This window comes from Enhydra lutris, unplaced genomic scaffold (assembly GCF_002288905.1).
Source record: "Enhydra lutris kenyoni isolate GAN:26980312 unplaced genomic scaffold, ASM228890v2 scaffoldscaffold44, whole genome shotgun sequence".
Taxonomy (NCBI): domain Eukaryota; kingdom Metazoa; phylum Chordata; class Mammalia; order Carnivora; family Mustelidae; genus Enhydra; species Enhydra lutris.
The window spans coordinates 10,146,525-10,174,389 of NW_019154128.1; the positions used below are offsets into that span (position 1 = coordinate 10,146,525).

At 39.0% G+C, this 27,865-nt stretch overlaps 1 protein-coding gene across 1 annotated transcript; it reads left to right on the plus strand.

The window, feature by feature from the left end:
- The first annotated feature begins 7,756 nt into the window (after positions 1–7,756).
- LOC111155835 (calmodulin 2) lies at positions 7,757–24,118 on the plus strand. The gene is made up of 6 exons (XM_022516253.1): positions 7,757–7,871; positions 14,318–14,348; positions 21,805–21,948; positions 22,041–22,147; positions 22,616–22,751; positions 23,479–24,118. The coding sequence occupies exons 1-6, from the start codon at positions 7,869–7,871 to the stop codon at positions 23,505–23,507; spliced, it is 450 nt and encodes a 149-aa protein (XP_022371961.1). The 5' UTR covers positions 7,757–7,868; the 3' UTR covers positions 23,508–24,118.
- The last annotated feature ends 3,747 nt before the right edge of the window (positions 24,119–27,865 follow it).

Consider the following 27,865-nt stretch of genomic DNA (forward strand, 5'->3'; position numbering starts at 1 on the left):
AATATTGGTTAAATTTGGGACAACTTGAGCACCTAAACCTAAAATAAATTTAATTTATTATAGTAAACTGAAATTTAAAAAAAACCCACAATAAATAGTAATGCTCAGAAAACATGAGAAGAGGGGAGGAAAGAACTTTTTTTGTAAAAAGAATACCAGCTAATACATATGGAAGGATAATAGAATTAGAAAAACCATTTGCAACCCTCAGTGTAACTATATTATTAGACAATGATCATTGACGCATGATAAAATCACTAGGTGAAGAGCTGCTAGAGAAAGGATATTTACATGCTAGCAGAATGTCCCCCACAGGTTCCTTATCAAATAAACGTGGAAAACACACCCTTACAATGGTGAGGTCTGGTAAATGACATCTTAACTAAGTGATCAAATTTATCATCACTAGGAATGGAACAATGGCTCTTATGTGCTCTTGAAATGATGTAGTATAAAATGCACAATATCGCCTATGAAGTATTTTTGCCAAAAGTCTTCTACCAAAATCTTGTCAAATTGTTAGTCCTAAATTCTAGTTTATAGGAAATATAGGGGATAGAGCAGCATGTTAAATAATACTATGAGACAGCAATCAGACAAATCTAGGATGTGGACATGGAAAAGAAAACTGCTCTGGATCCTTCAAAATATCAATGTCGTGAACAACAAGGGTAGGGGAACTATCTAGACTAAAATTAGGAGTAAAAAGAGATGTAAACTTGCAGAAGTGCAACCCCTGTCAGATCCTAGTTAGAAAAATTAAAACAGCTATAAAATCATTTTGGAGATAATTAGGGAAACTTAAGTATAGATTGGATCAAAGATAGTATTACAGAATTTTTCAAAAGTGTGGTACCAGTGTTGTGGTTCTGTTGGAGAATATCCTTATGCATAGGAGAAATACGCTGAAAATCAGGGCTAAAGTATGATCTCAGCAACTTGCTTTCAAATGTTTCGTCCAAAAATAATTTGTAGATTGGTGCGCGCGCACACACACACACGTGTGCGTGTGTGTGTGTGTGTGTGTGTGCAGAGACAGAGAAAGAGAAAGCAAATGTGGCAAATGCTAGCCACTGTGGTAGTAAGTGAAAGTGGAGAGTATATGAATGGTTTATTGTACTATTCTTTCAACTATTCTGTACATTTGAAATTTTTCAAAATAAATTGAGAACTAAATTTTTTAGGAAATATTTCAGTTAAAAAAAAAAGCTTACATCTAGAAAAAAAAAAGAAGCTCTTTCATTCCTAATCAATTCTGTTACTGTAACAGCAGCACATCTATGGCTCTGCCAGCTCCCCCCACCATGAGTGGCAGGGGCTGTGACTCTTTTCACTTTGGAACCAATGAAAGTGATAATGTGGCAGTAAAATAAAAATTACTGTTTTCCTTAATGCAACTCCCATTTTCTCATGCAGAGGGAACACTGACCTCCCTCCTTCTAGGAAAGACCCCAGAAAGTCACAAGAGATGATAATTCCCCAGCGAGTATACTTTCTCTTCTTAATATGATTTCAGGGCATCAAAAATAAAAACAAGTAACATGGGGAATTTAGCAAATCCAGATACTAATCCATAATCAAGTTCTAGTGGGGTGTATCTGATCCCATAGCCATATCAAACTGTGTACCTGCTTTACAGACTGGCCCCTGGTTCCTGGTTTCTCTACAGAAAAGAGGTCAGTGCATCTCACACAGAGAGCAAAATGGCAGACAGGCTTCCCAAATGAAATTATTACCAAGAGTTTCATGGAAGATATAGGAGATAGTATGATTCAGAGCATAACATAAAGAAAACTGAAATACAGAAAATGAAGGAAAGAAAAAAGGCAAATAGATAGCTAAGTTTAGAACATTTTGAAATCTTTTTTCAAAGCAGACAATGATTTACTACAAGTTCCATGAGAAGAACCTAGAAATACTGGCTAGATGGTTAGATGGGGAATTGGGAACAATGTGTAGAAGGGAAGAGAGGACCGTAATAGTGCCAACATTAGAGTCTTGAGAACGGGAATCCTGATTTTTTAAACCAAAGGATAATCACAAACCAAGCTAGTATGAAGAAAATGAAATTAAAATAGGAGGTACAGATTTGAGGTTAAAATTTGAGATCGCAGAGAATTTGCACCCCCCCCCAGGTAGGCCCCCATGCTGCCAGCACAATACCAACCATGACATAAATCACCTCTCTTCTGTGAAACCATTCACAGTTGAAAGCACAATTTTTTAAACTTAATTATGTGGTGGTTAATTGCTTTAAATTTTATTTCATCAAGCTAATGTAGTCTGAGCCATAAATTCTCTAAATAAGATAAGAAAAATAATTTAAAAATTGCATAAACAATTATTACACAATGACATAAAAAATTCCAAGGAAGATGAAAACTACATTTATTAAATATATATTTAGTATTTTCAAGTTGACTTTATTTTTTTTAAAGATTTTATTTATTTATTTGACAGAGAGAGAAATGACAAGCAGGCAGAGAGGCAGACAGAGAGAGAGGGAAGCAGGCACCCTGCTGAGCAGAGAACCCGATGCTGGGCTTGATCCCAAGACCCTAGATCGTGACCTGAGCCAAAGGCAGAGGCTTAACCCACTGAGCCACGCAGGTGCCCCACAAATTGACTTTAAATAATAACTTACATTAGAAGATGAGAATTGTCCTGCTGGCTGTTTTCTCTGTTTTTATTATTTATAAGACAACTTACACTTTGTAATACTCTTCTGTTTTCTAAGAGCCATGTGAAGAAGGCATATGCAAAATAAAAATATCTTTGTTCTTTCATCCACCTATTCATTTGACAAAATTTACTGGGCATCAACTGTGTCCCAGCACTAAGCAAGGTGGTGAGGGTGCAAATATAATTATAGTCCCTCAAGGGACTCAGTCCAGTTGGTACCACCAACCTATAAGGATCTAGTACCATGAGGTATTATAAGGTTATTTTGAAAGAGAATGAGTATTTCTCTGTGGGCAAAGGGGAGAGGGCTAGTGGATTAGGAAGACATCACAGGGGAGATGACGCTTGGGCCAAGGATGAGGGGATGTGCAGGGGAAAGTGGAAAAGGGAAGAAGAATGTTCTAGGCAGAGGGAAGAGCATGAGGAAAGATGAGGACTGGGAAAACAGTACAGTACGTTGCAGATATCTCCAAGTTGTTCAGCGTGGCTTAGGTGATAGGATGGAGGGAGGTGCTTTTCAAGGAAGCCAGGAGAGGGGAGAGCAGGTTGGGGTGAAAATATGATGGGTTCAGTTTGGATGTGGCTTTAGGGCCTGAGGACCTCCATGAGGAGTTGGCAGTAGGCGTTTTCAGGACTGCAAGTGAGGGCCCTGGCCTAGCCTCCTTCATAGTCTGGTTATGGCCCTCCTTCAGATGCACCTTTACACAAAGGGCTAAGGGGACATCCTACCTAGAGCCCGCATTCCCCCACCCCTTTAAGACTACTCTTTGTCCCTAGGATCACAGGATTCCTTGTTCAAATAGCATTGAGGCTGTTTCCAGGGCCTGTGTAGGCTTTTTCCTCAGGTCCAGAAAGCAACTGTGTCTCCACAGAGCAAATTGTGTCTCTAGGGTGCATGCCTCTAGGCCCTGAGGGATGGACAAGAAGCAGCTTTTTGTGGGACTATTGATGGGAGCCTGCTTAGGGTTAGAGTGTCCATACAAGTGAATGCAAGACCTCTCACAGGGTGGGTAGCGCTTGGGGTGAGAGGAGAAAAGGGTGGGCTATGAGTTAAAGGATGGCTTCCTTATACTTTCATAGTTTGATATGTAAGTCCAAGGTTCTAAAATTGGTCATGGCCATCCAGGTTGTTATGAAAGTTTCTCTGTCAAGGTAGGAGAATAGAACATATTTCTTCGTTAGCTTGACACACAACTTTAACATATATAACATATGCTATATAAGCCTCATTTTGTATTCTTGACTGAGCCCATAAATGTTAGGGCTGGCCTGAGTGGCTAAAAATACTGATCAGGAGGTTAGGGAAGATTGTACCTCTAGCCATCCATATTTAGAGGTCATGGGCACAGGGCCAATGTTATGAAAGTGGGGAGTTTGCCCAGGGCAGGTATCAGAAGTCAGAAGGAAGAGCGCCATGACTTAATCCTGGAGGCACACCATCTTTTAAGCAACAGCTGAAGGAGCCAAGGAGCTTGAAAGAAACTGCCAGAGTGGTAGGAGAAGTACTAGCAAGGGGTTGTTCCCAAAGCCAAGTGAGAAGAGTGTTTCAAGGAGAATGGAATGGTCAACAATATGGACGATGCATGTAAAGTGATCAGTGCAGTGCCTGGTCCACAGTGAGCACCCAATCACCTTAGGGCATTTAGGGCTTAATTCTTTCACCTGTCAAGAATTACAAAGGCCCTACAATCAAGAATGCTGGTCTGATCTTCCTCTGCCCTTGTTGGTTAGCACAGCTGGCTGGAGAAGAGAGCTATGGGAAGGAAGTATCAAAGGATAGGGCTTGTGTTATCTGTGTTCTGCAAATTGAGGAACTGGGGCCTGGAGAGGAAGTGCATTCTCATTTTCCCAAGATGGCCAAAGGTAGATAGCTGTGAGAGCTCCCAGTCAGGAGAGGGTTACAGAAAGTCAACAAACCACCTCGTAGGCCGTGGTATGGTGGCTGTCACCAACATTGCTTCTCAGTTGGCAATTACCAAAGTCAGGCTGCACTGTATGTCATCTTGTGGAAGACAAATGCTCTATAAATAAATTGACTTGGAACAGTCTCAAATACACATAAACCACAATGGCTTTAAATGTAAGTCTTAACTTTTTTCTCATTTTCTTTCTCAGAGAGGTCAGCAAGGAAGTTTCTGCAAGAGAGGCCTTACTGAAATTCAGCCTAAGAAACCAAGAACTTTCCTGTAGTCTTTTTAACAGGCATATTTCATTACTAAATACTTGTTTAAAAGCTAAGCATGCACCTGTATGTTAGACTTAAGCTTGTGCTTGTTATTCATCACACATCAATCCTCTTAAAAATTTATTTTCTAGAACAGGTGATTATTCATTTTGTCATTCAACTTCCCATCATTAAAAATTTCACATGTAAAATCATGCATACTTATGGGTTCTGTGTGAAGAGAGAATAGTTTTCGAGACTGAGAGAAAAGATTGTTGATGGCTTTTCCATCTGAGGAGGAATCAAAGACAAATTTCTGAGGAATACCTTGGAAAGAGTTGGGAGCTACCAAAACACAGGGTAGTGGAAATGTGGCCTTAGGGCTCTTAACTCCAGCTCAGATTCTGAAGCAAGGGTACCCACTTTTAAGTAACATTCTCTACGGTATTTCATTTGTGGGATAAAGCTAATTACTTTCTCTGACCCCACCTCTTTACATCACTATATTAGCAAGGACAGTAGAAGCTACGGGGGTCCTGAGTTTTCATTAAAGAGTCATTCATCTGAAAGGGAGGTCACAGTGCTGCCAACACTAACAGAGCACTTTCTCTATGTCTGATTTGCATGACTGAAAGAAAGAGGATCCATCCCTGGCCTAGGAAGTACTTTCGACGGTATGTAGAAATGTCTAAATAGGCTAAAAGAGGTTACATTCCACTGAAGCTTGCCAAGTATGTGCAGATAGCAGTTACAGAACGTCTTGGTCTTGCTGGGCAACTTTCTCAGTAGGCAAGATTTCACCTTGGCCTGCTAAAAATGCTGCTCACTTAGGTTTCAAGGATCCACATGCCTATGTTTTTTACTGGGAAATGTTAAGGCCTCTGCTCTGTTCTCTCTTTCATCTGGAACTTGCTTCTCTCTTCCTCCTTGCCTGTTGCTTGTCTCCTAAGCTATTTATCATATCAGACTCAGTTTAGCGGTTATCTTCTTTAGAAATCCTTTTGGGAACCTCTGTGCCTTATAAACCCCCTCTATGGTAACAATTACGCTGTAGTCAAATCAGATTCATACAGGACGCATTCACAATGTGCTTATTAAATATTCCAGGTTATGCCTACCCTTGCTTATTTGGGGTAGGACCAAGGAGCCAATTTTTTAAAATGTGTGTGTGTGACAAAATACACATAAAATTGACCATCGTAATCATTTTGAAGTGTACAGTTCAGTGATATTAAATACATTCATAATGTTGTGCAAACATCGCCACCATCTCATAACTCTTTTCATTTGTAGAACTGAAACTCCATACCCACTAAACTGTAACTCCCCATTCTCCCTGCCCCAGGCCCTGGTAAAAACTACTGTCTCTGATTTTGACTACTCTAAGTACCTTATATAAATGGAATCATGTAGTATCTGTTTGTGACTAGCTTATTTCACTTACCACATAATGTCCTCAAGGTTCATCCATGTTGCAGCATGTTGTAGCATTTCCTTTTTGAGTCTGAATAATATTCCAATGCACGTATATGCCACATTTTGCTCATCCATTTATTTACTGATGGACATTTGGGTTGCTTCCAAGTTTTAACTATAGCGAATCATGTTGCCTTGAATGTGGGCATACCAATATTTCTCCAAGATCTTGCTTTCAGTTCTTCTGGGTACAGACCTAGAAATGGAATTATTGGATCATACAGTAATTCTCTTTTAATTTTTAAAGGAACGGCCATACTGTTTTCCACATCATTTTACATTCCCACCAACAGTGCAGCCAAGGTTCTAGTTCCAAGGAGCTAACTCCTCAACATGTTTTTTAAATATCCTCTTAAATCGGAGAGGTTAAGAGACCCAAAAGGGCAAATTTGTTCTGAGGGGTAGATGTATTACAGTGACCACTTGCTGGGCCCTTACCTTGTGCCAGATACTTTAACATTTTACATTAACTCTTTGTTATTCTCATCTTCACAATAACCTTTTCAGAGAAGTATTATTACCTCCATTTTATAAATGAGGCTACAGATGAAATGGCTCATCCAAGGTCACACACCTAAGAAAGTGCACCAACCAACACTTGTCCATAGTTCCAAACCAGGACCCTGTTTTCTCACAATACCAAAAGGCTAATGGGAGTGACTAATCCCATTGAATCTCTGATACCGTGGTTTCTGAGTGCCTTTTCTGGGAAAGTACCCCCAGTAAGAAAGGAGAATGGCAAGTATGAACAGAAGACCCTTTCGGATTCGTCTCTCAGCTAAGCAACTGCATTTATCCTTATCTAGATCTTTATTGGTTTTGTGAGGGAGTAAAATGAAAAATTTGTGGCCTCCACAAGGCCGAGGCTGAGCGCGGGGTACAGGTTTCCTGCGGTCTTTCAGCGTCAATCTTTACCTGCCCAAGGTGTTCTCGCCTACCCCTGCACAAGGGGCGGGAAAGTGTGTGTAGGAGCGCGGGACGGAAGGAGGGATGGAGGAGGAAGATTCTGTGGCCAAGCGCAAGAGAAGCGACTCTGCCGCCTGGCGCAGTTGCCAGGACAGCGCGGCCAGAGCCACAACGGCAGAAGCCGCACCGCGTCCCGGCGGCGGCTGCTGCGAGCCCGAGTGACGCATTGCAGGTACGAACCAGCCAATCAGAGGCTGGTTCAACGATCATCGGGGATCGATTCGCCACTATGATGCTCCTCCGCGCCGCAAAGTAGCGCCCCTCAGGCGCGACTCCCTCGGCCTTTAAACTGGCTCGCTGGAGAGTGAAACCCACTTACGTCATTCGTTCGCCCGCTTTCCTTTATCTCTTGCCTCGTCGAGTAAATAACAGTGGATAAAGGAGTCCCGAGAAGAGTTAGAGAGGAGGGGGTTTGTCGGAACTCGTTTGCGATGTTCCGTTATCTGGCATGCGGCGGAGGGATCTGGCGGAGGGAGGTGTTTATGAGGCGCTGGGGGCGGAGGAGGAGAATTAGTCCGAGTGGGTCGAGCGAGCTGAGTGGTTGTGTGGTCGCTTCTTGGAGACCGGTAGCGCTTGCAGCATGGTGAGTGCGTCGCTAAGCTGCCGGCGCTTGGCCGGAGGGGGAACGAGGCTGAAGCAGATTTGTTAAAGAAAAGGGACGCTGCTCCCCCACATCCCTCAGGAGTGGTCTTCGCCAGAGGAATGGCGCGAAAGAGACCCGGAGCACTGCGGCGGTTGTGTCGCAGGTGCTCCCGCATCCTCATTCTCCTCGGAGAGGAGTCCCCTAGCGTTACGGGGGCTGGGATCATTGCTTCGAGGAGCTGAAGCTCCTCAGGGGCTTGGCTGGGTGAGGGTGATGAATAGGGGTGGGGGGGCAGCCCAGCACATGGTGGAGACGAGAAAGTGGAAGGGCGGGGGAGAGCGGGAGGGCAAAAGCCGCGGGTCGGGCATCTCGAAAGGTCGGTGCCGGGGCCGGATTCAAAAGCCCAACGGACGGTTTGTGCTGGCGCCAGGAAGCGCCTTTGTCCGCTTTCGGCCGCCATGCGCCGAGGGGGCGGGAAGGGAGCGCGAGGCCCGGGGCGAGTGCCAGCGCCGCCGTTAGCCCGCATCCCCCGCGTGCCGGGGGCGGGGGGCGCGCGAGCGGGCGCGGCGCGCTGTGTGGGCCGAGCCCGCGCGGCGCGGGGAGCGGCCGGGGGGGGGGGGGGGGCGGGGCGGGGCCGCCGCCCGCTCGGCTCGCCTCGCGCCCCAGCTGCTGTGCTGGCACCTGCAGGGCTGCGGAGGTCTCGGCTGCCCGCGGCAGTGCGGAGGCTGCGAGTTGGGGATGGGTGGGGGAGGGCGACTTCGGCAGTTTCCCATCCCCCTCCGGTGGCGAGAAGGAAGCTCGGTGGACCCTGATCTTTCCACTCCACTTGGGGCCTTCCACTACCCAGGCTGGACGCTAGAAAAAATAAGTGGCTTTGTCGTTGAAGGAAACGAGCTTTATACCCGAAGTCTGGCGCACGCTCAGAGTGCGCATCTTATTAGAGAAAGTCGTCAGCTCCAGCTTGGGTCTGAAATGCTTTTTCTAGTCACCTGCCAAAAGCAAGCTTTGGGGTGACTGACGTTCTGTTGTGAAAGTCGCTTTTATCTTGCCGTAACAGTTGAAAAGGCCAGTGTCTATATCTTATTAAGTACTCACGTGCACTCCTGATGTTAAAGAACTATAATCACAGCATTGCCCCTGCTCCAACTCCCTTGAAAATGAGTCGTATTTCCGTACAGAAAATGCCAGACCATGGTAACATGCAGTTCAATTCTCTTACATAGTAATGGCTGTCAAGTACTGTGGTGATAGAAGAGTATACGGGGGCAGAGGGAGCAGGGAATCTTAAAAAGCATTTTCCTGTCACTTGAGACCGGAACTCCTGGTTTTTTTACCCTAATGACGGCGGTAATTTGCAGTACCTACTTTTTGTTTCCGTCTGCCAAGTGGTTACAGGGATGGGTGTGTCCAGAAGGCAAGGTGACATCTTAAACAGGAGTTGGGAATCATTGCCAACTGAAACCTCCAGCCTGTATGGGTGTGGGCAGAGGAGTTCACCTTGGATAAAACTAGTGTTCACTCAAGTTTGATGCACTCGTTCTATTTTGATATTTTAAATTATTTTATTCTGAATTTGAACATACTAGTTGAATTTACTTTTAGGTGAAACAAGGTGTGCATTATGTATATGTAATCAAGGTTCTGAATTGTGCAGTAAATTTTTGAAGTATTTTTAAATGAATGGTAAATTTTTTACCTAATCAGTCTGGTACTTGAATCAGGAACTCGAATAGATTTTCATAGTGTTGCATGCAGTTTGTATCTACAGTTTTCATGGTCCTTTGCCAGTGATAAGCTTCTGTAGTTACTGTTTACATTATTGGTGCTTGGGGGTTTTCATTTAGTTTGTTCAGTTGCCAGTCATTGTTACGTAAAATTAAGTTGGAAGTTGTCATAAGGTAACTTCATAATTATAAGACTTGGAGATTTAAAATGAAGACTATAAGTTAAAGAATGAGTTTGTGTGGAAGCAGAACAAGATTGTTCAGATAGCTCTTGGGTTTACATGTAAGTGTTACATGTACGTGTGCATTGAAAGAGCCAAGGATCGCTTTAAGATTTAGGGCCCAAATGATAAGTAAGAGATATGAAGAAGTAGAAAGTTTTGTGCTTGTCTAAATCATCATTATTATATCAAATTGCAAGTAGATCAGTTTGTGTTACACTGAGGAACTTCACTATGGCCCTATTAAAAGTACATAGAAAGTTCTAGATTTAGGTACAATGATCAGAGTAGGCCTTTAGTAAAGGTCTTAATTTCTGTGAAGTAATTTGTCCTAATGGTTTTTCTTTTGATCAGAGATGCTATAGTACGTTCTGTTCTGTCAGAATTAAGGTATCTGTTAATTCTACTGAAATAATTTAAAGGCTGCTTTTAATACAGGTAAGACATATCCGGACTTCTGAAATTGTAAAAAAAAAAAAAGAAAGAAAAGAAAAAGAAAAAAAATTAAGACATTGTTGTATCTAAATAGAACTTGGAATAAAGAGGAATGAATGAAAGCTAGAAATTTGTGTTCCGATTTAAACCTGTGGCTTCATACATTTATTCAGATAAGAATTTTGGATTTTTTAAAACTGCCATTCACTAGATAAACTCCAGGAATATCCATATCTGCTTTGATAGGTACATAATGCATTCACTTTTCAGATCACACGTGAATCCAGGTTAATGTTTCTCAGTGTTTACATCACGTATGGTTCTTCAAAATGCAGATTCTAACTCAGTAGGTCTGGTGTGGAACCTGAGAGTATACTAATGCCTGGAAGCTTTCTCTGGAGTGATGAACAGGAGAAGGAAGTCTATCAATTGTTGTAGAAATAAAGGAGTAAGAACTAGTCATCTCTCTAGTGGATTATTCTTCATGGAGATAAACACATGTGTTAATGAGCTCGAGTTTTCCCAAAAGTATAATTCTTATAGTTCTTCTAACTAAGAAAATGGCACTCTCCATAGACAGAAATAAAAACCAGATTTATTTGCATGTAGTTGGAAAAGACTTAAAAATTAGAGTGCTAGGGAGTGGTGTAGTTTTGCCTACTAAAGGCCTTAATCTTAACTCCGCTGGTAAAGTTTGTTTTAAAACCTTGAGCTCTGGATTAGTAGTAAAAAAAAACTTTTAAGTTATTTGAACCATTGCAAGCAAAATCGAGGAACATTTTTAAGGCTATGTGAGTAACTTAGCATTCTGTTTGATAGCTTATTCCTTGAAGCTGTTTTTGTGAATTTTTCTTTTATTTTGGGTGGGAAGGGGTAAAGGGAGAGGATCTTAAGCAGTCTCCATACCCAGCGGTGAGATGGGACTCAATCACAACCCTGAGATCATGACCTGTGCTGAAATCAGGAGTCATCACTTAACCAACTGGGCTGCCGCTCATTTGTGAATTTTTCTAAGATTGTGTCTGGCTAGAGGGGGAGAGCTGGACAAGATGGTGTGGGACCATTAAATTTTGACTTTCCAAGTAAAATTGGGTAATTTTAAAGTTTTGTTTTATAGCTAGCATGCTTTTCTGTCCTTCCTTTCTTCCTAGCTTTAATATAAATGCATCTTCACCAAATCCACCCCTAGCTCCCTGTTGAGAGAACAACACTGTTTCCCTTCCTGCACATAGCAGTCCTTCCTGCAGCTTTCATACTTACTAAGCCTTCCATACATTCAGCTTAACTAAGTCTCCTAAACTGATTTTCACCTGCCACATCTGTCCCTGGGCTGCACCTTGTGCTTTCATGGAAATTTATTCTCACCTTATATCATACATGGAACAGGGGAGTCTTGGTGACTCAGTGGTATAAGCCTCTGCCATTGGCTTGGGTCATGGTCTCAGGGTCCTAGGATGGACCCCCAATGGGGCTCTCTGATCAGTGGGGAGCCTTCTTTCCCCACTCTTTCTGCCTGCCTCTCTGCCTACTTGTGATCTATCTCTCTCTCTCTCTTTCTCTCTCTCTCTCTCTCTCTCTCTCTCTCTCCTGTCAAATAAATAAAATCTTAAAAAAAAAAAGGATAGCATGGAACACAGTGGTAGGTTTGCTGGGTTTTTGTTTTGTTTTTAAGGTGGTTAACAAATATTTATTCATGATGTTTAATTTTATATTCTGATACCTAGAAAAGACAATAGACAATGTTATGCAATGCTTAGTTGTAAATGAATGGTAAGAGTAAAATTAATAAAGAAATTTCCGTGTAGCAGTAATACATTTTAAACTTAATAACTTCCTAGAAAGGGTAAGTTTAAAATAGGCATCTCCATATTATATGAGAAGGAAAGCAGACATGTTTATTTGTATATTTTGGTCCCCTTAAGAAGAGATCTGGTATACAGACGACTGGGATAAAAGACGAAAGTATAGCAGGAAGAATAAACTTCAAAATTCCTGCATATAATACAGTCTCTGTGAGATCTTTAATGTGGGCCCTGCTACTCTCTGAAGCAAGAGTTGATGCCATGCATGTCTGTTTACTGTGTGGAAGTTGAACTAGTCAAGTTCATATTTAACATTATAGGTTCTTTGATTAGTTAATATATAAAAAATAATTATCACTGAACTCTTTGGTTCAAAGCATTTTACTTTACCTAAAAGTAGCTTCTCTTTCTGCATAATAACCTTGTAAGGTAGATACTAATACTGTATGGATGAAATTGACTATGAGAGGTAGAGTAACATGTCCAAGGTCATGTGGCTTTTTAAGTGGAAGAGCTAGGATACTAGTATGTCCAGCAATGATACAAAATGCTATGCTTTCCCCCCCAACTCTGCCATGTTGTCCTTTTCCCAGAAATGATAAAAGTCTTGCAAAATGGAATCAGAAGTAAATCCTTTATAGCCTCTAACAAAGCAAATTTCAAGTCTGGATTTACCGTGTTTTAAATCTTAACTCCTTAGGGAAAACAATTGGATGACTGATGTTATATCAGATAGAAGATTGGGATTTGGAAGGTTAAAAGTAGCTTTTCTTTTTTTTACTCCTGCATTTGAACTTAATTATTGCTTCTTCAATTTCAAGTTACCAGGCCTTTTGGGCCTTTTTTTTTTTTTTTTTTTTTTAATAGAAACAAGTTGAATTCGCATTGAGGTCAAATCAAAATTGTGTTGAGTAGGGAAAGAAACTTGGCTTTCCGGGTTCCTTCCCAAATTTTCTCATGCTGTCCCCTAGAAAAATGTGATGCTACTTTTCATTAAGGTAGTCTTTAAAAAAGAATGAAACGAGGCAGTGTTTATTCTTTTATACTAATGAATGGATTAATCACAGAATGCTTGATTCCATATAGGTAAGAATATTAGAAGACTGGGTCTAATTAGTATTAGTACCATATAAACAGTTGCTTCATGGGTTTTTGTACTGCTGTGGTGAAATGTCCAAAGATGAAGGCCACATGAGGAAAAAGGAGCCTTGGTATTATGCAGATATGTTACTATATATTATGGTACTCTGCATTTGAAACTTACAGGCGGTGAATACATCTGACACCTTTGTGTTTAATTCTAGTTTAATTCTAGTATTTAAAACTAGTTACTAATTTTATTATCCTCCCTGAAATTTAACCTGAACCTATAGGGGATAATGATGCCATTAGAGGGTTATTGTGAAGATTGAGTAAAAACAGTATCTATAGAAGGCTTTAGCAAATGCCTGGCCTTTTTTTCATTTTAGCAAAAATAACTCTACTCTGTATGCTAAAAAATCACAAACTTTAGGCACACATTGGAATTCCGAAAGTCCAAGAGAAAATGGATGGCTGGACTTAATATTTAGTAAATAATGTAGTTCAAATGTTGGGAATCCTGATTCTTTATATTTGCCTGCCAGGTGAGAAGTAAAAACTGGTAGCTTTCATGTTTCCCCAACCAGGACAGCTTGGATTTTTGCTTAGTGTTGTGGGTTTATTTTTTGTTTCAGGTTTGGAAGACCATTCTCATGTCTACATGATGTGTTTAACCATTTATAGGGGTAATTTTGAGTGTGGTTCTTGGACATTATTTTTGGTTCAGTGAAGATTTCTGATAATTTCTGATAATACTGGTTTTTATTTATCAAAAAAGGTGAAAAGTTTAGGTATCTTAACTTTGAGAAAGGAAACCATGTTTTTGTTGGATTCTCTCCTTGCTTTAGAAGAATAACAACTTCCTTTAAATTTTCTACTATGCCAAATTGCTTTTTCCCCCCAGTTTGTGTGAAATTGAAACTTTGATGTATATTCTGAAATAATACTTGGGGTTTAAGTATTAAACTTGGTCAGCATCCCTTAGCTTTGAAGATAAACCTATCTATCTACTTAATATGCGTTTTCTACCTTAAAACATAATTCATTTTCTACCTATGTATGTTGCTAGTACTAAGGAGTGTTATGCCAAATGTAATTTATGGTAAAAGGTGAACCTTGAAAGTTTTTAAACTTGGTTAATTTAACTGCTCATCTGCATACCTATCTTTGTGATCTCTTTGTAGGCTGACCAACTGACTGAAGAGCAGATTGCAGGTAAGAAATACTTAGCTAAGTGGTACCCATTGGATTTTATTATAAATCAAATAGCTAGTGTCAAAGTAAGATACCTTTATGAAAAAATTGACTTCAGTCTATGTAATAGATAATAACAAGTGGTGTAATGTAATATAGTAATTCAAAATGAGAAGGTATGCTTGCCTTTGGGAGATATATGGGGCTGACTGTAATGAAAGGCAAGGTTTTAGGCTACGTGGGGGTATACTTTGGAACTTGGTGGTGGTGGTCTTTGTTTTTCTTGAAGATTATCTTTAAAACGTGAATTCTGGGCAGTTTTTAACACTGCAACTCCAAATTACTCTTCACAAGAAAAAAAGAGCCAGGTAATAATTAATAGGTAATTTGAAGTGTTGAATCCCAGAGGGAACATTGAATTTACCCCAGTTTGAAGTAGCTAATATTTTAACCTTAGAACTGTATGTAGAATCAGTCAGGAATAACCATTATCTCTAGAGAAAAACATAGATGCAAAAGTTACCGTTCTATATTCTAAATGTATAGTATGTTGAATTTTGTCTTAAGGAAGGAACAATAGCATCTATTGAAATGAGCTTTTTAAATCTTGTCTCCTGGGGCGCCTGGGTGGCTCAGTTGTTAAGCATCTGCCTTCAGCTCAGGTCATGATCCCAGAGTCCTGGGATCACCGCCCACATAAGACAAGCCTGCTTGTCCCTCTCCCACTCCTCCTGCTTCTGTTCCCTCTCTCCCTGTGTCTCTATTTGTCAACTAAATAAATAAAATCTTTAAAAATAAACTAAAAAATTAATTAATTAAATCTTGTCTCCTTTGGTTTGCCATGGAAATGTATGAAATTGTTATGTAAAACTTGATGTCTTGTCTTTATGCTATAACATTAATCATTGGTACTTTTGATTTTATTCTAACACTTTGAGATGGCTAGTTAACCTCAAAATATTAGGGAAACTCACTAAAGGATTTTCTTTCTTTTTTAGTTTCTTGTAGTGTTGAAATGCTTTTCAGACTCTTCTTTTACTCTCTTTAGACTTTTATTAACACAAGCATCAGGCAGTTTTAACTACCACAGCTTTCCTGGTAGGCAAGAAGTTAGAAGTGTTCAAAAGCACTAAAGCTTTCTTTTTTCTTTTTTCTTTTTCTTTTTTTTTTTTTTTAATGCTAGAGAAAACTGAAAATCCCAGTTGGAACTCAACTATATATAGCCCATTTAAAGTAAGCCCTCCTCTCCACATAAACAAATTTGGAGGACCCAGAAATCACTAATCTTCTCAAATATTACAAATACAACCTGATAGGACTATATAAAGTAGGAAGCTGTTAGCATGAAGGACCAAATGTAAGCAGATTTTATTTTTACTGTTTGTGTGAATTTGACTTAAATCTGGGATTTGGTTTCTAGGGTTGATAAATTGCATGTACTGAGTGTTGAAAAAATGAAGCAGAGTTTTGGAACTAATTTCTTTGTTCATTTATACTATTTTAATGTATCCGTGACATGTAAATTCTAAAACTTTAAAAATTTTTTGTTAATGTATCCTATCGGAAGTGACAGGCTAATTCATATATCCAGGCTTAAACTGTTAACTTCTTTAATACTTTTGGCCTCCCTCTCTAGTTTTCATTTCTTGGTGTTCCCAGTCAGGTAGTTGTCCCTGCTGTAGATAGCACAGCATTTTCACTTTAAGGTAGAAAATGTATTTTTAAGGTATCTGTTACATAATTGGTGCCCATTATTGCACTCCCAAACACACATACAACTATTTTTTTTTAAAAAGCATGTGTCTTTTAAATTCAAGAGAATCAGTCTTCAAAGACTGATAGCATTTTCATAAAGAATACTAGTAGTAGTTCACTGGAACATTTATTTAAAGATAAATTTGGTGTTTTGTTGGCTTTCATCATATACTTAAATTTCCAGTGGGGATGGGGGAAAATCTATTCTGGATTCTCTCCTTACCCTGCATTTTCTTAGGCTTTTAAAATCATTCCTGGTACCCCAGGTTTTAGTGAACCTTTAAAGGAGTCAAAACTTTTATGCTGCTGAAGTAAAACCCTATGCTATCAGGGATCTTTTTGTTGCCTCTTCTATCCCCTATGCCTCCCACATAGTAAGGACTGAAAAATGGATACACTTCTTTGTTGTGTGTGACAACAAAAAAATATTCCAGAACACTACCTACCCTGTCCTAAGAATTATTCTGCCTCCATTGTTTCAGTGTCCACCTTTGAGGTGGAGGCAAATTACTTTCTTTATTCTGATAAATTGTAATTGGTGGTAATCAGTAGCATCTTAGAATCTTTACCAAAAAACAAAGTACTTACAAACTTCACACGTAAATCAGCATTGAATATACTAAGGTTCTTTTTAAACTATTTTAACTTTATACGATAATCATTACTACTACATTTGTTTAGAAAGTCTCCTAACAGCAAATAACTTGGTCTAGAAAAAGCGTATTTTGTTTAGATGAAGTTACTAGAATTGTTTATATTACTTATTCTTAAAGAGCAATCCAGAAGTGTCCACTGTGACATCACTAGTTAATTTTGCTCATAATTCTGCCATGATGTCATTAGTTGTTGGTGTTTGACATCTAGGCGTCTAATAGGAAAAACCTACAAGAGTTTTTCTTTTTTAAAGGTCAAGTGTAGGGGTAAAACCTAACTTGGAAGATAATAACCTTACTCAGTTTACATAGTGCCAACAAAAGTCTGATACATGTCCTTTAAGAAATTAATTAGGTTCAGAATTTTCTAAATAAATGGAAGTTGGTAAACAGACATTTGGTTCGTCATTCCTGGGAATTACAGTTAAGAATGGCATACTTCTATACATAAAGATTATACCAGTTATAAAGTAAGGTAGGGAGCTGTAAGGACAGGTGAATTTAAATTGTACTTTTTTTTTTAAGCTTTTTATTTATTTGACAGAAAAGGCAAGAGAGGGAATACAAGCCGAGGGGAGTGGGAGAGGGAGCAGCAGGGAGCCCCATGCGGGGCTGATCACAGGCCCCTCTGGGATCATGACCTGAGCTGTGAAGGCAGATGCTTAATGACAGAGCCATCCAGGCACCCCTAAATTGTACTTTTGAGTTTTATTTCAAGGAATTTTACAGGTATTTCTGGCTCTGGTGTAAAAATACAGATAAAAAATTGGAATAAATCTTGACATTTGTTCCTTTCTTGTACCTTTAAACTATAACTAGTAGTTATAGCATAGATATGGTCTTATTTTCTGCTTTTCACTATTTCAGCAAGCATTTTATTTATTTATTTATTTTAGATTTTATTTATTTATTTGACATAGAGAGAGATCACAAGTAGTCGGGGGTGGGGGATCAGGCTCCCTGCTGAGCAGAGAGCCTGATGTGGGGCCCGATCCCAGGACCCGGAGACCGAGCCACCTAGACACCCCTCCAGCAAGCATTTTAAAAGTTAATGTATTTTAGGGGCAACTAGGTAGCTCTGTTGGGTAAACATCTGACTCTTGATTTCAGCTCAGGTCTTGATCTCGGGGTTGTGAGTTCAAGCCTTGCATTGGGCCCCATGCTGGGTGTGGAGCCTATTTTTTTTTTTTTAAGTTAATATACTATTATATTAACTTATTTATAACTTAATATACTATTATATTAACTCCTTGAAATTAAGAACACATATTTGTAAACTTACTCTAGTCTTAACAATTAAGTCATACAGTAAAATGATTATAGTTAGTTACACATTGGAAACTTTTTGCAGTTAATGGTAGTGTTAATACCTGTAGCTAGGTATTATAGCAGCAAATGTAATGTAAACAAAACCATGTTTCTCAGTGCTTTGATTTTCTTGTAGCCTAAGTTACTAGGTGGTAAATGGCATGTGTTCAAACCCTAATAGTTTTTGGATTTCTAGACAGTATTTCTACATCCTGTTGAAAAAAAAAATAAAACCCTGAGTAAAATGGAAATGTCTTCATCAAATTCTATTTGTGGGATTTATTGATGTGTTTTTGTCATTGAGTCAATCTAGTTAATCTAATGATCTAATGTAGACTAATTTAATAAAATCAATCAGTAGTTTGCTACTAAGCTTGTGATACCAGGGGAGTGCCTCTGAAAACAAACGGTTTTAAATGGAATGGAACTATGCTAATACTGAATGTAGTAAACTACCAACTAGTCAGTGATAACCTGGTCTAAAGCTAAGCAGTTAATAGATTTTAAACATAAGAAAGGAATGTGGTAATCTAGAAAGGTAATATGACCCAGGTGGTTGTGTAGGTAATTTTAAATAAAGAACCCAGTTAGAAGGCTATTGTAATAATAGTCTAGGCAAAAGAGGAGGGACCATGAAATAAGATACTGCTTGTTGAGATAAAAATAATCAGGCAGTATTGAAATGGGAGGATGCAACAGGACTTGTTGACATATTTCACAGGGAAAGTTAAAGTGTGTTTTGCTTGCATTCCTAGGGTTGTTGGGGAATACAGAATTCACTTTCATAAGTCTCGCTTGGGGTCAGCCAAGGGGCATATCCTGTAGGAAGTCAGAAATAAAGGTATGGTAGACCCCGCCTCCCCAGTCTGTGGTGGGAAGGTATGCTCTAAGATGCCAGTGGATGCCCGAAATCACTGACAGTACCAAACTGGTTTTTCTTATACACACACATATGATACAGTATTTGTGAATTAGGTACAATAGATGAACAACAATAATGATTGTGAAAGTATACTATAATGTAAGTTAAACTAGTGCGGTCTCTCACCATATACTGTACTTGCCCTTTTTGTGACTCTCTGGGATGGTAAAATGCCTAGGAGATGAGATGAAGTGAGGTGAATGATGTAGGCATTGTGATATAGCATCAGGCTGCTGTTGACCTGTGGTATGCCAGAAGGATCCTCTGCTTCTGGACTACAGTTCACAATGGGTAGCTGAAGAGGCAGAAAACGAAACTGTGGTAAGGGTGGGGGAACTACTGTATTATGTTGAGATAGAGGAGTAGACTAAAGAAGCCTTCATTATGAGTAGGCATAGATGAGAGATGGTGGAAAAGAGGAAGAAAATTGGTCACATTTACGTGTGAGAGATAAATAGGAGCAAGAGTCTTCGGCAGTGTAAGGCAGGTAAACTGAGGTACTGTTGTGAAAGCCAAGAGAAGTTTAGAGTTTCTCAGTATAGTTTTGGATCCTGCAGGAAAGTGAGATCATCCTTTTCTTGACACTTAACTATTTACTTGCCAGACCTACTTCTTTTTTTTTTAAGATTTTATTTATTAGAGATCACAAGTAGGTAGAGAGGCAGGCAGAGCGGGGGCGGGGGGAAGCAGGCTCCCCGCTGAACAGAGAAACCCCCCCCCATACGGGGCTTGATCCCAGGACCCCGAGATCATGACCTGAGCTGAAGGCAGAGGCTTTAACCCACTGAACCACCCAGGCGCTCCCAGACCTACTTCTAAGTGCTTTATACTTAGTAATTAATGAAGTTCGTAAACTTAGGAAGGTAGGTATAGTTATTCCTATTTAACAAAAATGAGGAAGCTGAGATAGGAAAGGTTTAGTAACTTAACTTGCCTAGGTTACACTACTGGTAAGTAGCAGAGCTGGGATTATTAAACACAAGTTGCGTTCCGAAGTCTACTTTTAGTTTCTATGCTGTATGGCCTCATGTACTTAAAGACACTTGTTTAATTGGGCAACGAAGTTGTTATTGGTAAACTTGGCATTTTCAACTGATGAGTTGGAGCTGGAAGTAATTTTAATAGTGGATTGGTAGAAGAAAGGGATATATATGAATAATGATGCTTCCAAGATTTGGGGAGAGATAAGGGCAGGCATGTAAGAGAAAACACAATGTTTGAATTTCGTTTTAAGCTAAGAGACACATGTAAATGGCAAATCAGTGGAAGAGTAGTTGAGTCCAGAGAAGAGATTATGATGGATTGAAACAGGGATGTATATGAATTGGAGAAAGGATAGAAAGGCAGGGGGGAGTAAATAGCCTTGGACTATATAAGAGGAAGCAAACTATTACTTAAACATGTCAGGTATGTACTTTCAAATGTATAGATATATTGAGGGAGCTTAGCCCTGTGAACTTTGGAAATGTTTTGGGTTTGCTTAAAAAGAGGGTCTGATAGCTTTTAAAAAGTACCCTACCAGAAAATACTGCCATTGTGTTTTAGTTCATTTATATGACCTTGCACTACCAAATTTAATCTGTGCTTTAGTTTATGAAATAAATGGGGAAGCCAGTATTCTAGACCGCTGCTTCAACAGCTTTCCATGTAATCTAGTGGTGAGTTAAAAGGAACATAATTTCACAAGATGATTTTTAAGATGTAATAGGATGTTTTAACTATATTAAAGGTTTGGGATTTTATATTCTTTAAAAAGGTCTAAATTACCTTTGCTGTCAGTGATACAATACTTAGCTAAAACTGGCCATTCATATCTTGATCATCCCATTGTTAATACCATCATAGATTTTTGGTGATAGTTCTTTATAGGTCAGAAAAGGCAATTGGTCTATTGCATATTGTTCTGAAGTTTAGAGGTTTTTTTTTTTGTTGTTCTTAAATTAGTAGTTTTGTTTTTAAGATTTTATTTATTCGAGAGAGAGTGAACGAGAGAGCTCGAGCAGGGCAGAGGGAGGAGGAGAAACAGACACCCTGTTGAGTAAGTAGGGAGCCCAACATGGAGCACAAACCCAGGACTCTGGTATTATGACCTGAGCTGAAGGCAGTTGTGTAACCGACTGAGCCTCCCAGGTGTGCCCCTTAAATTGTAGGTTGTTTTGTTTTTGTTTTTAAGATTTTATTTGTTTATTTGACAGAGACACTGCAAGAGAGGGAACACAAGCAGGGGGATGTGGGAGAGGGAGAAGCAGGCTTCCCGTGGAGCAGGGAACCAGATGCGGGGCTCCATCCCAAAACCCTGGGATCATGACCTGAGCCCAAGGCAGACGCTTAATGACTGAGCCACCCCTCAGGCATCCCTAAATTAGTAGATTTTAAAGAGATTTAATTTTAATTTTTGAGGCTTACTCTGAGTATAATACATATAGTTCTATGGAAACATGTTGGATACCAGGTACTGGTGGTGCCAGTTAGGAACCAGTCTTATTTTTATATTCTGAACTTTAATAGAAAATAGGGAAGCCGCTCATTTGGGGCTTTGATTCTTTGCCTCCTTCAACCCAGAATAATTTTGACTTTTATCCGGTCTAGGTATTGGAGTCCTTTTGTAATTTTTTAGGTGAAAAAAACTTGCTGATAGGTCAGTATGAGCATATATTGGCATGATTAGCTAAAGATGTTTGAAATATAGCAAGTTTTTCCCACATAATTCTTCAGGAATCAAAGGCTGGTTTCAGGTGTTACCTCCATATATACCTTTGCTTTAAGAGTTGATTAATATATATCATTTAGGAGGTTTTTATTGTTAACCTCTATGTTTGGATTGTGGTCTCTTAAACAGAATTCAAAGAAGCTTTTTCACTATTTGACAAGGATGGTGATGGAACTATAACAACAAAGGAATTGGGAACTGTAATGAGGTCTCTTGGGCAGAATCCCACAGAAGCAGAGTTACAGGACATGATTAATGAAGTAGATGCTGATGGTAAGTTTTTTTAAACTGGGGTTTGGGGGAGGGGGAATTGAAGAGGGCATTTAAATTCTTTAGTACTCTTTCAACTAAACAAACCATTTCAGGTAATGGCACAATTGACTTCCCGGAATTTCTGACAATGATGGCAAGAAAAATGAAAGACACAGACAGTGAAGAAGAAATTAGAGAAGCATTCCGTGTGTTTGATAAGGTAGGTATTCGGGGATTGGATTTGTTAAATTTTGAGGATGAATCTTGGCAAAGGAGGCATCACTGACTTTGGAACTAAGAAACTGATTTTATTTTATTTTTTTTAAGATTATATTTATTTATTAGAGAGTGCAAACCCATGAGCAGGGGAGGGGCAAAGGGAGAAGCAGATGCCCCACTGAGCAGGTAGCTAGACCTGGGGCTTGATCCTAAGACCCTGGGATCGTGACCTGAGCCAAAGGCAGACACTTAACTGACTGAGCCACCCAGGTGCCCCAGAAACAGTGATTTTAATGTATGATATCCTGTTCTGTTCTCAGTGACAGTCAACTATAGTTTGGTTTTGGTTGGTATGTATTTCTAAAGTATCTTTTTTTCCCTAATGTGAAGTTTATTATAAACTTATTAAAGTTCCAACCCAACTCTGAGTCTATAATTTTACTTAGGTATCTTACTAAATTTTTTCTAGGATGGCAATGGCTATATTAGTGCAGCAGAGCTTCGCCATGTGATGACAAACCTGGGAGAGAAGTTAACAGATGAAGAGGTTGATGAAATGATCAGGGAAGCAGATATTGATGGTGATGGTCAAGTAAACTATGAAGGTAAATCTTTTACTCCTCATTCTGTGCTTTGATTTTAAGGTACAAGGTATGTGTTATATGTCTCCTAGGTCAAAATTAGTGTCTCCACTCCTGCCAAATGAAGATGCTAAAACGGTTTTTATATTTACAAACCTTTTGCAATTCAGAGTATTTTCTACAAATAAGGGAAAATCACGATCACCTGAGGACTTTTTAGAATTGTTTACTATCAGGTCCTACCATATTTTAGGTATTTTAACAAGATTGCTGGACAGTTTCATACACATTTTAAAGTTTGAGAAGCATGGTGCTCCATACTATGCTGAAACAATCTTTTTATAATGATTGTGGAACAATTTGGAAAGCTTTAAACTTATTTCAGAATCCTCAAAATTAAAGTAAGATGATTTTCCTTCCTTCATTGGATTTATTTTCCCTCTAATTAGCTTTAGTCTGAGATCGTTTACTTCTGCCTCAGTTCAAAATTACCATGTTGTAATGAACTTAAGAGCAAAAATCCTTCTATTTTATAATAACTTGTCTAAAGCATTAATTTGGTTTATTGATTAATAATCCTAAATAATTTTGGTTTATGAAGTTCTAGCTTTGACAAAGCTTGACGATTCTATACTGTATATTTTTGAGGAAAGAAAGGGAAATTGGAAACTGCTCAGAGATTGAGTAATGTGATTGGTTTTGTCATTCTTTTACCATTGATGCAACTTTTTGTGTACTTCTTCTTTTTCAGAGTTTGTACAAATGATGACAGCAAAGTGAAGACTGTACAGAATGTGTTAAATTTCTTGTACAAAATTGTTTATTTGCCTTTTCTTTGTTTGTAACTTATCTGTAAAAGGTTCCCCCGCTGTCAAAAAATATGCATGTATAGTAATTAGGACTTCATTCCTCCATGTTTTCTTCCCTTATCTTACTGTCATTGTCCTGAAACCTTATTTTAGAAAATTGATCAAGTAACATGTTGCATGTGGCTTACTCTGGATATATCTAAGCCCTTCTGCACATCTAAACTTAGATGGAGTTGGTCAAATGAGGGAACATCTGGGTTATGCCTTTTTTTTAAGTAGTTTTCTTTAGGAACTGTCAGCATGTTGTTGTTGAAGTGTGGAGTTGTAACTCTGCGTGGACTATGGACAGTCAACAATATGTACTTAAAAGTTGCACTATTGCAAAACGGGTGTATTATCCAGGTACTCGTACACTATTTTTTTGTACTGCTGGTCCTGTACCAGAAACATTTTCTTTTATTGTTACTTGCCTTTTAAACTTTGTTTAGCCACTTAAAGAAAATCTGCTTATGGCACAATTTGCCTCAAATCCATTCCAAGTTGTATATTTGTTTTCCAATAAAAAAATTACAATTTACCCAACTGTTGCTCTGAATCAGCGTCCTTTAATTACCTTGAGGTGGAACAATTCTTAGAATCAAATACTGGGGTGGTTTTTACTTGGTGTAATTTAGATATGTTTTTGTTGTTGTTTTACTACCTAGATTTTGTTTCGTTTTTAAATTGTGATACTTCCTTCGAAAGATTAAGACCTTTTGTAAGTGTACCTAGCATGGGAGCTGACATAATGTAGATGTTTATTGTTTCCAGTCTTTTTACATATTTTTCAACTTTGGCATATCCATTTGTCCATATTAACTTTAGCCAGGCAATGATTTTAGGAATATTTTCTGTTATAAGCAATCCAAGGTAGGGTGTTGTTATTATGTTTTTACTTCTGTTTGCTAATGGTGCCTTTTCCTTTTCATAAAGCAAAGGAGAATTTTCAGTTGTCCTGCCTATCCGGGACATGTTTTACAAAGAAAGGTATCTTTAGGAGTTGGACTGGCAGTAACTAAACCTTGCTTTGGGTTTTGTTACTTCTAAACCATTGCTTTCTCTGTAATTTTAAGCTACTCAAAAAGTGGTTTTCAGGGTTTTTTGTTTTTTAGCTGCCTTTTAAATACTTAATAATATTTAATGAAAGATTCCAGAGCAAACCAGAGCCAAGATTAAAACATTAAAGTGTATTAAAACATTAAGTATACTAAAAGTATATTTATAAATATATTCATATAAAGTATATTAAAACAGTATAATACAATGATTATTGTAGCCACAGGTAAATCTTACCAGGGGGGAAGTCCCTTTGGCAGGTCACTGCCCGTCTTGGACTATTTTAATACCATTTTTATTCCACCAGAAAATATAAAACTGAATGGTTATTGAAGGACAAGAGAGAGAAGTAGGTTTTAAAGGGAAATTAAGGCATTGATATAATCTTAATGGGGAATTACATTTTTACATATTAGGCAGACAATCAGTTAAATAGGAAGACCTTCATTACATGGAATTGTTGAGTCAAAAGGAAGGCCAGCAAGATAACATGGGCTTTGGTGTTTTATTTCAACAGTTCTCAGATCACTGCTCTGGGTAAACTTAGGTCAGTATTATCTAAGCTTCAGTTATCATACTTGCAAAATGGGTATAATTTACCCAACTGGTTTTTAACTTGTCTTTTGTAGTAGTGAAGGTAAAACACTTAGCATAGTCCTTGACATGTGCAGTAAGAAGAGTTCAGTTGATATTACTATGCTGTTAAGCCATATAAGACTCTAATACGAGTCAAAGTTATCTTTCTCACTTCAGTAGTTCCGGTTCCTACATTTTCAAGTATTTAACAAGGTAGAAGGGGGTACGCTATTTTGGGGGTACTTTTGTATATCACATTAATTGCTGATTTTTATATTCACAAAAGTCACAAAGTTGGCATTATTTAGATTTTATAGGAAATGGAAGGATACTGCAGTTTTGTTTAGATTTATTTTTGAGAGTGTGGCAGCTTGGGGAGGAGGGGCAGAGGGAGATGGGAGAGGGAAACTCAAGTAGAGTCCTTGCTGAGCATGGAGCCAGACTTGGCTGACTTGGCTTGACCCTGAGATCACAACCTGAGCTGAAACCAAGAGTCAGACTTTTACCCAGCTGCACCACCCAGGCTCCCCTGAAGTATAGAGCAGTTATTTATATAACTTGTCATATTGGGCACGTACTGAGCTGGATTCATATCTCAATTCTATTTTCTACAACAATGTTAAACTGGGTATCTTCACATCTTAACCATATTGCCTGTTGTGTTTTAGCCAGATCATGGTAATTGGTAATTCTTCCCCCTGTACTGTCTGTAGCATGTTTGCTCTCAGATTATTCTAACAAAAATCACTACTGCAGTTAAAAATAATCCATTCTTTAGGGTGTATTTTACAGAATTTTTATTAAAGATCTGATGCATAGAGAGGCACCGTTGACTTCTACTTAGTGTAGTCCCAGAGAGAAATGCCTCCCCACCCTTTTAAAACTGCTGTTAAGATAACCTGAAAACAAATCTTAAATTTTTTCAGTGATACTGTACAAGACTTTTTTTTTTTTTAAAGATTTTATTTGACAGATCGATCACAAGTAGGCAGAGAGGCAGGCAGAGAGAGAGGAGGAAGCAGGCTCCCTGCTGAGCAGGGAGCCCAATGCAGGGCTCTATCCCAGAACCCTGGGATCATGACCTGAGCCGAAGGCAGAGGATTTAACCCACTGAGCCACCCAGGCGCCCCTGCAAGACTTTCTTAAGAGGACATTTTGTTTATCCTGCATGCTTAGTCTGTCTTATTGGTGAAGTCCTTGAAGTCATTGACCTATGCTGTTTCTATTTTTGAGATACTTAAAACTATTTTCTCATCGAGATGTTCTTTCTATTTCACACCTTGTATGGGTTTCTAGACTTCTCTGTACCTTTCATCATATTCCTTTGGTCTCTAGAGTACCAGTCCCTAGTCGGCTGGGCCAGTTTTACAGGCTCAGCCAAAATAAGAAAGTGAAATGAGGAACAGTGACTTGATTGAATCTCATACATTTGTGGAAACTCTGGTTATTAGTCTCTTGGCCTTACAATTTCAGTTGTGATTTCAAACTTGGTGTCTGGTTGTTTTTTTCCTCGTGTTTTCGTATGTTGAATTTAGAATCCCACTAAGAGAAATGAAATGGGAGTAGCCTTTCCCTATTGGAGAGTACTCCCTTTTGAGTAGTATCTCACTACTCAAAAAAAAAAAAAAAAAAAAAAAATCACCTACAGAATCTTGGGCCCTCCCTCAGAATCTGAATCTGTATTTTTGTAAGATCCCCAAATGTTTTGTATGCACATTAATTGTTTAAAACCATTGTGCTAGTCCATCCTCTAAACTGGTCATTTATTCAAATATTTTAATCCCTCTTGTGTTCAGAAAACTCAGAATTAAGATGAAAACCTGGCTTGGGAAGTGTTTAAAAATTAGGGGAGAAACAATTGGTCAAAATGAAACCTCCCATAAAGATTGGCATAGGGTCCTTTGGGCTACAAGGGATTAATTAGGCCAGGGAGGATTTCTCAGAGGAGTTGACTCGAGTTTGCCAGGCTGTCGAAGAAGGAAACAGCATTTTAGCATAAGGGAACACAAAAACGTGAAGATGGCATGTTTGGGGTTTCCAAGTATACATCAGAATGTGAGGTTTTAATGAGGGAAAGGAGATGAAATGGATTGTGAATTTTGCTTTTTGTTCCAAAGGCAATGATTGTACTTACTAAATACCTTGTGCCAGACATGGTTCCAAACATTTCACTCAGGTTGGTCTTCATAATCACCCTGTGTGGGTAGATACTGGTTTATTACCACATTTATAGATAGACAACAAATCACAGCAGGGAGTGGTCAAACCCTGGTAGTGGAGGAGAGGGATTCAGGACTGAGGGAGTGGAGTAATCAATGCAGCAGTGACAAATGGGGTCAAGTTGGATAGTTGAAAAATCCCCGTTGAATTTGGTGATCGGATCACTGGCTAGTTTACCAAGTGCAGTTTGAATAGAAAGTGTGTACACGTGTGAGATTAAGATGTCTTTAGGAAAGTATGGGAGTTGAAAGAATGGAGTCTACTTTTGAAATTTGTGAAAGGAAGGAGAAACCTTACCGTATAGTGGACAGTGGGTTGCTGGAGCAAGACCTGGATTTGTACTCTGCCTCTGCCACTTCTATGTGATGCCCAGTCAACTATCTATGCTAAACTGTCCAAGGAAGCCTCTTTCCTCACCCATAAAATGGAATTATTCCC

What these genes read in the sequence shown, in the direction of transcription:
- LOC111155835 (XM_022516253.1), top strand. An exon ending in GACTGAAGAGCAGATTGCAG is followed by an intron (nt 14,349 to 21,804) that starts GTAAGAAATACT and finishes TCTCTTAAACAG; the next exon opens with AATTCAAAGAAGCTTTTTCA. An exon ending in TGGTCAAGTAAACTATGAAG is followed by an intron (nt 22,752 to 23,478) that starts GTAAATCTTTTA and finishes CTTCTTTTTCAG; the next exon opens with AGTTTGTACAAATGATGACA.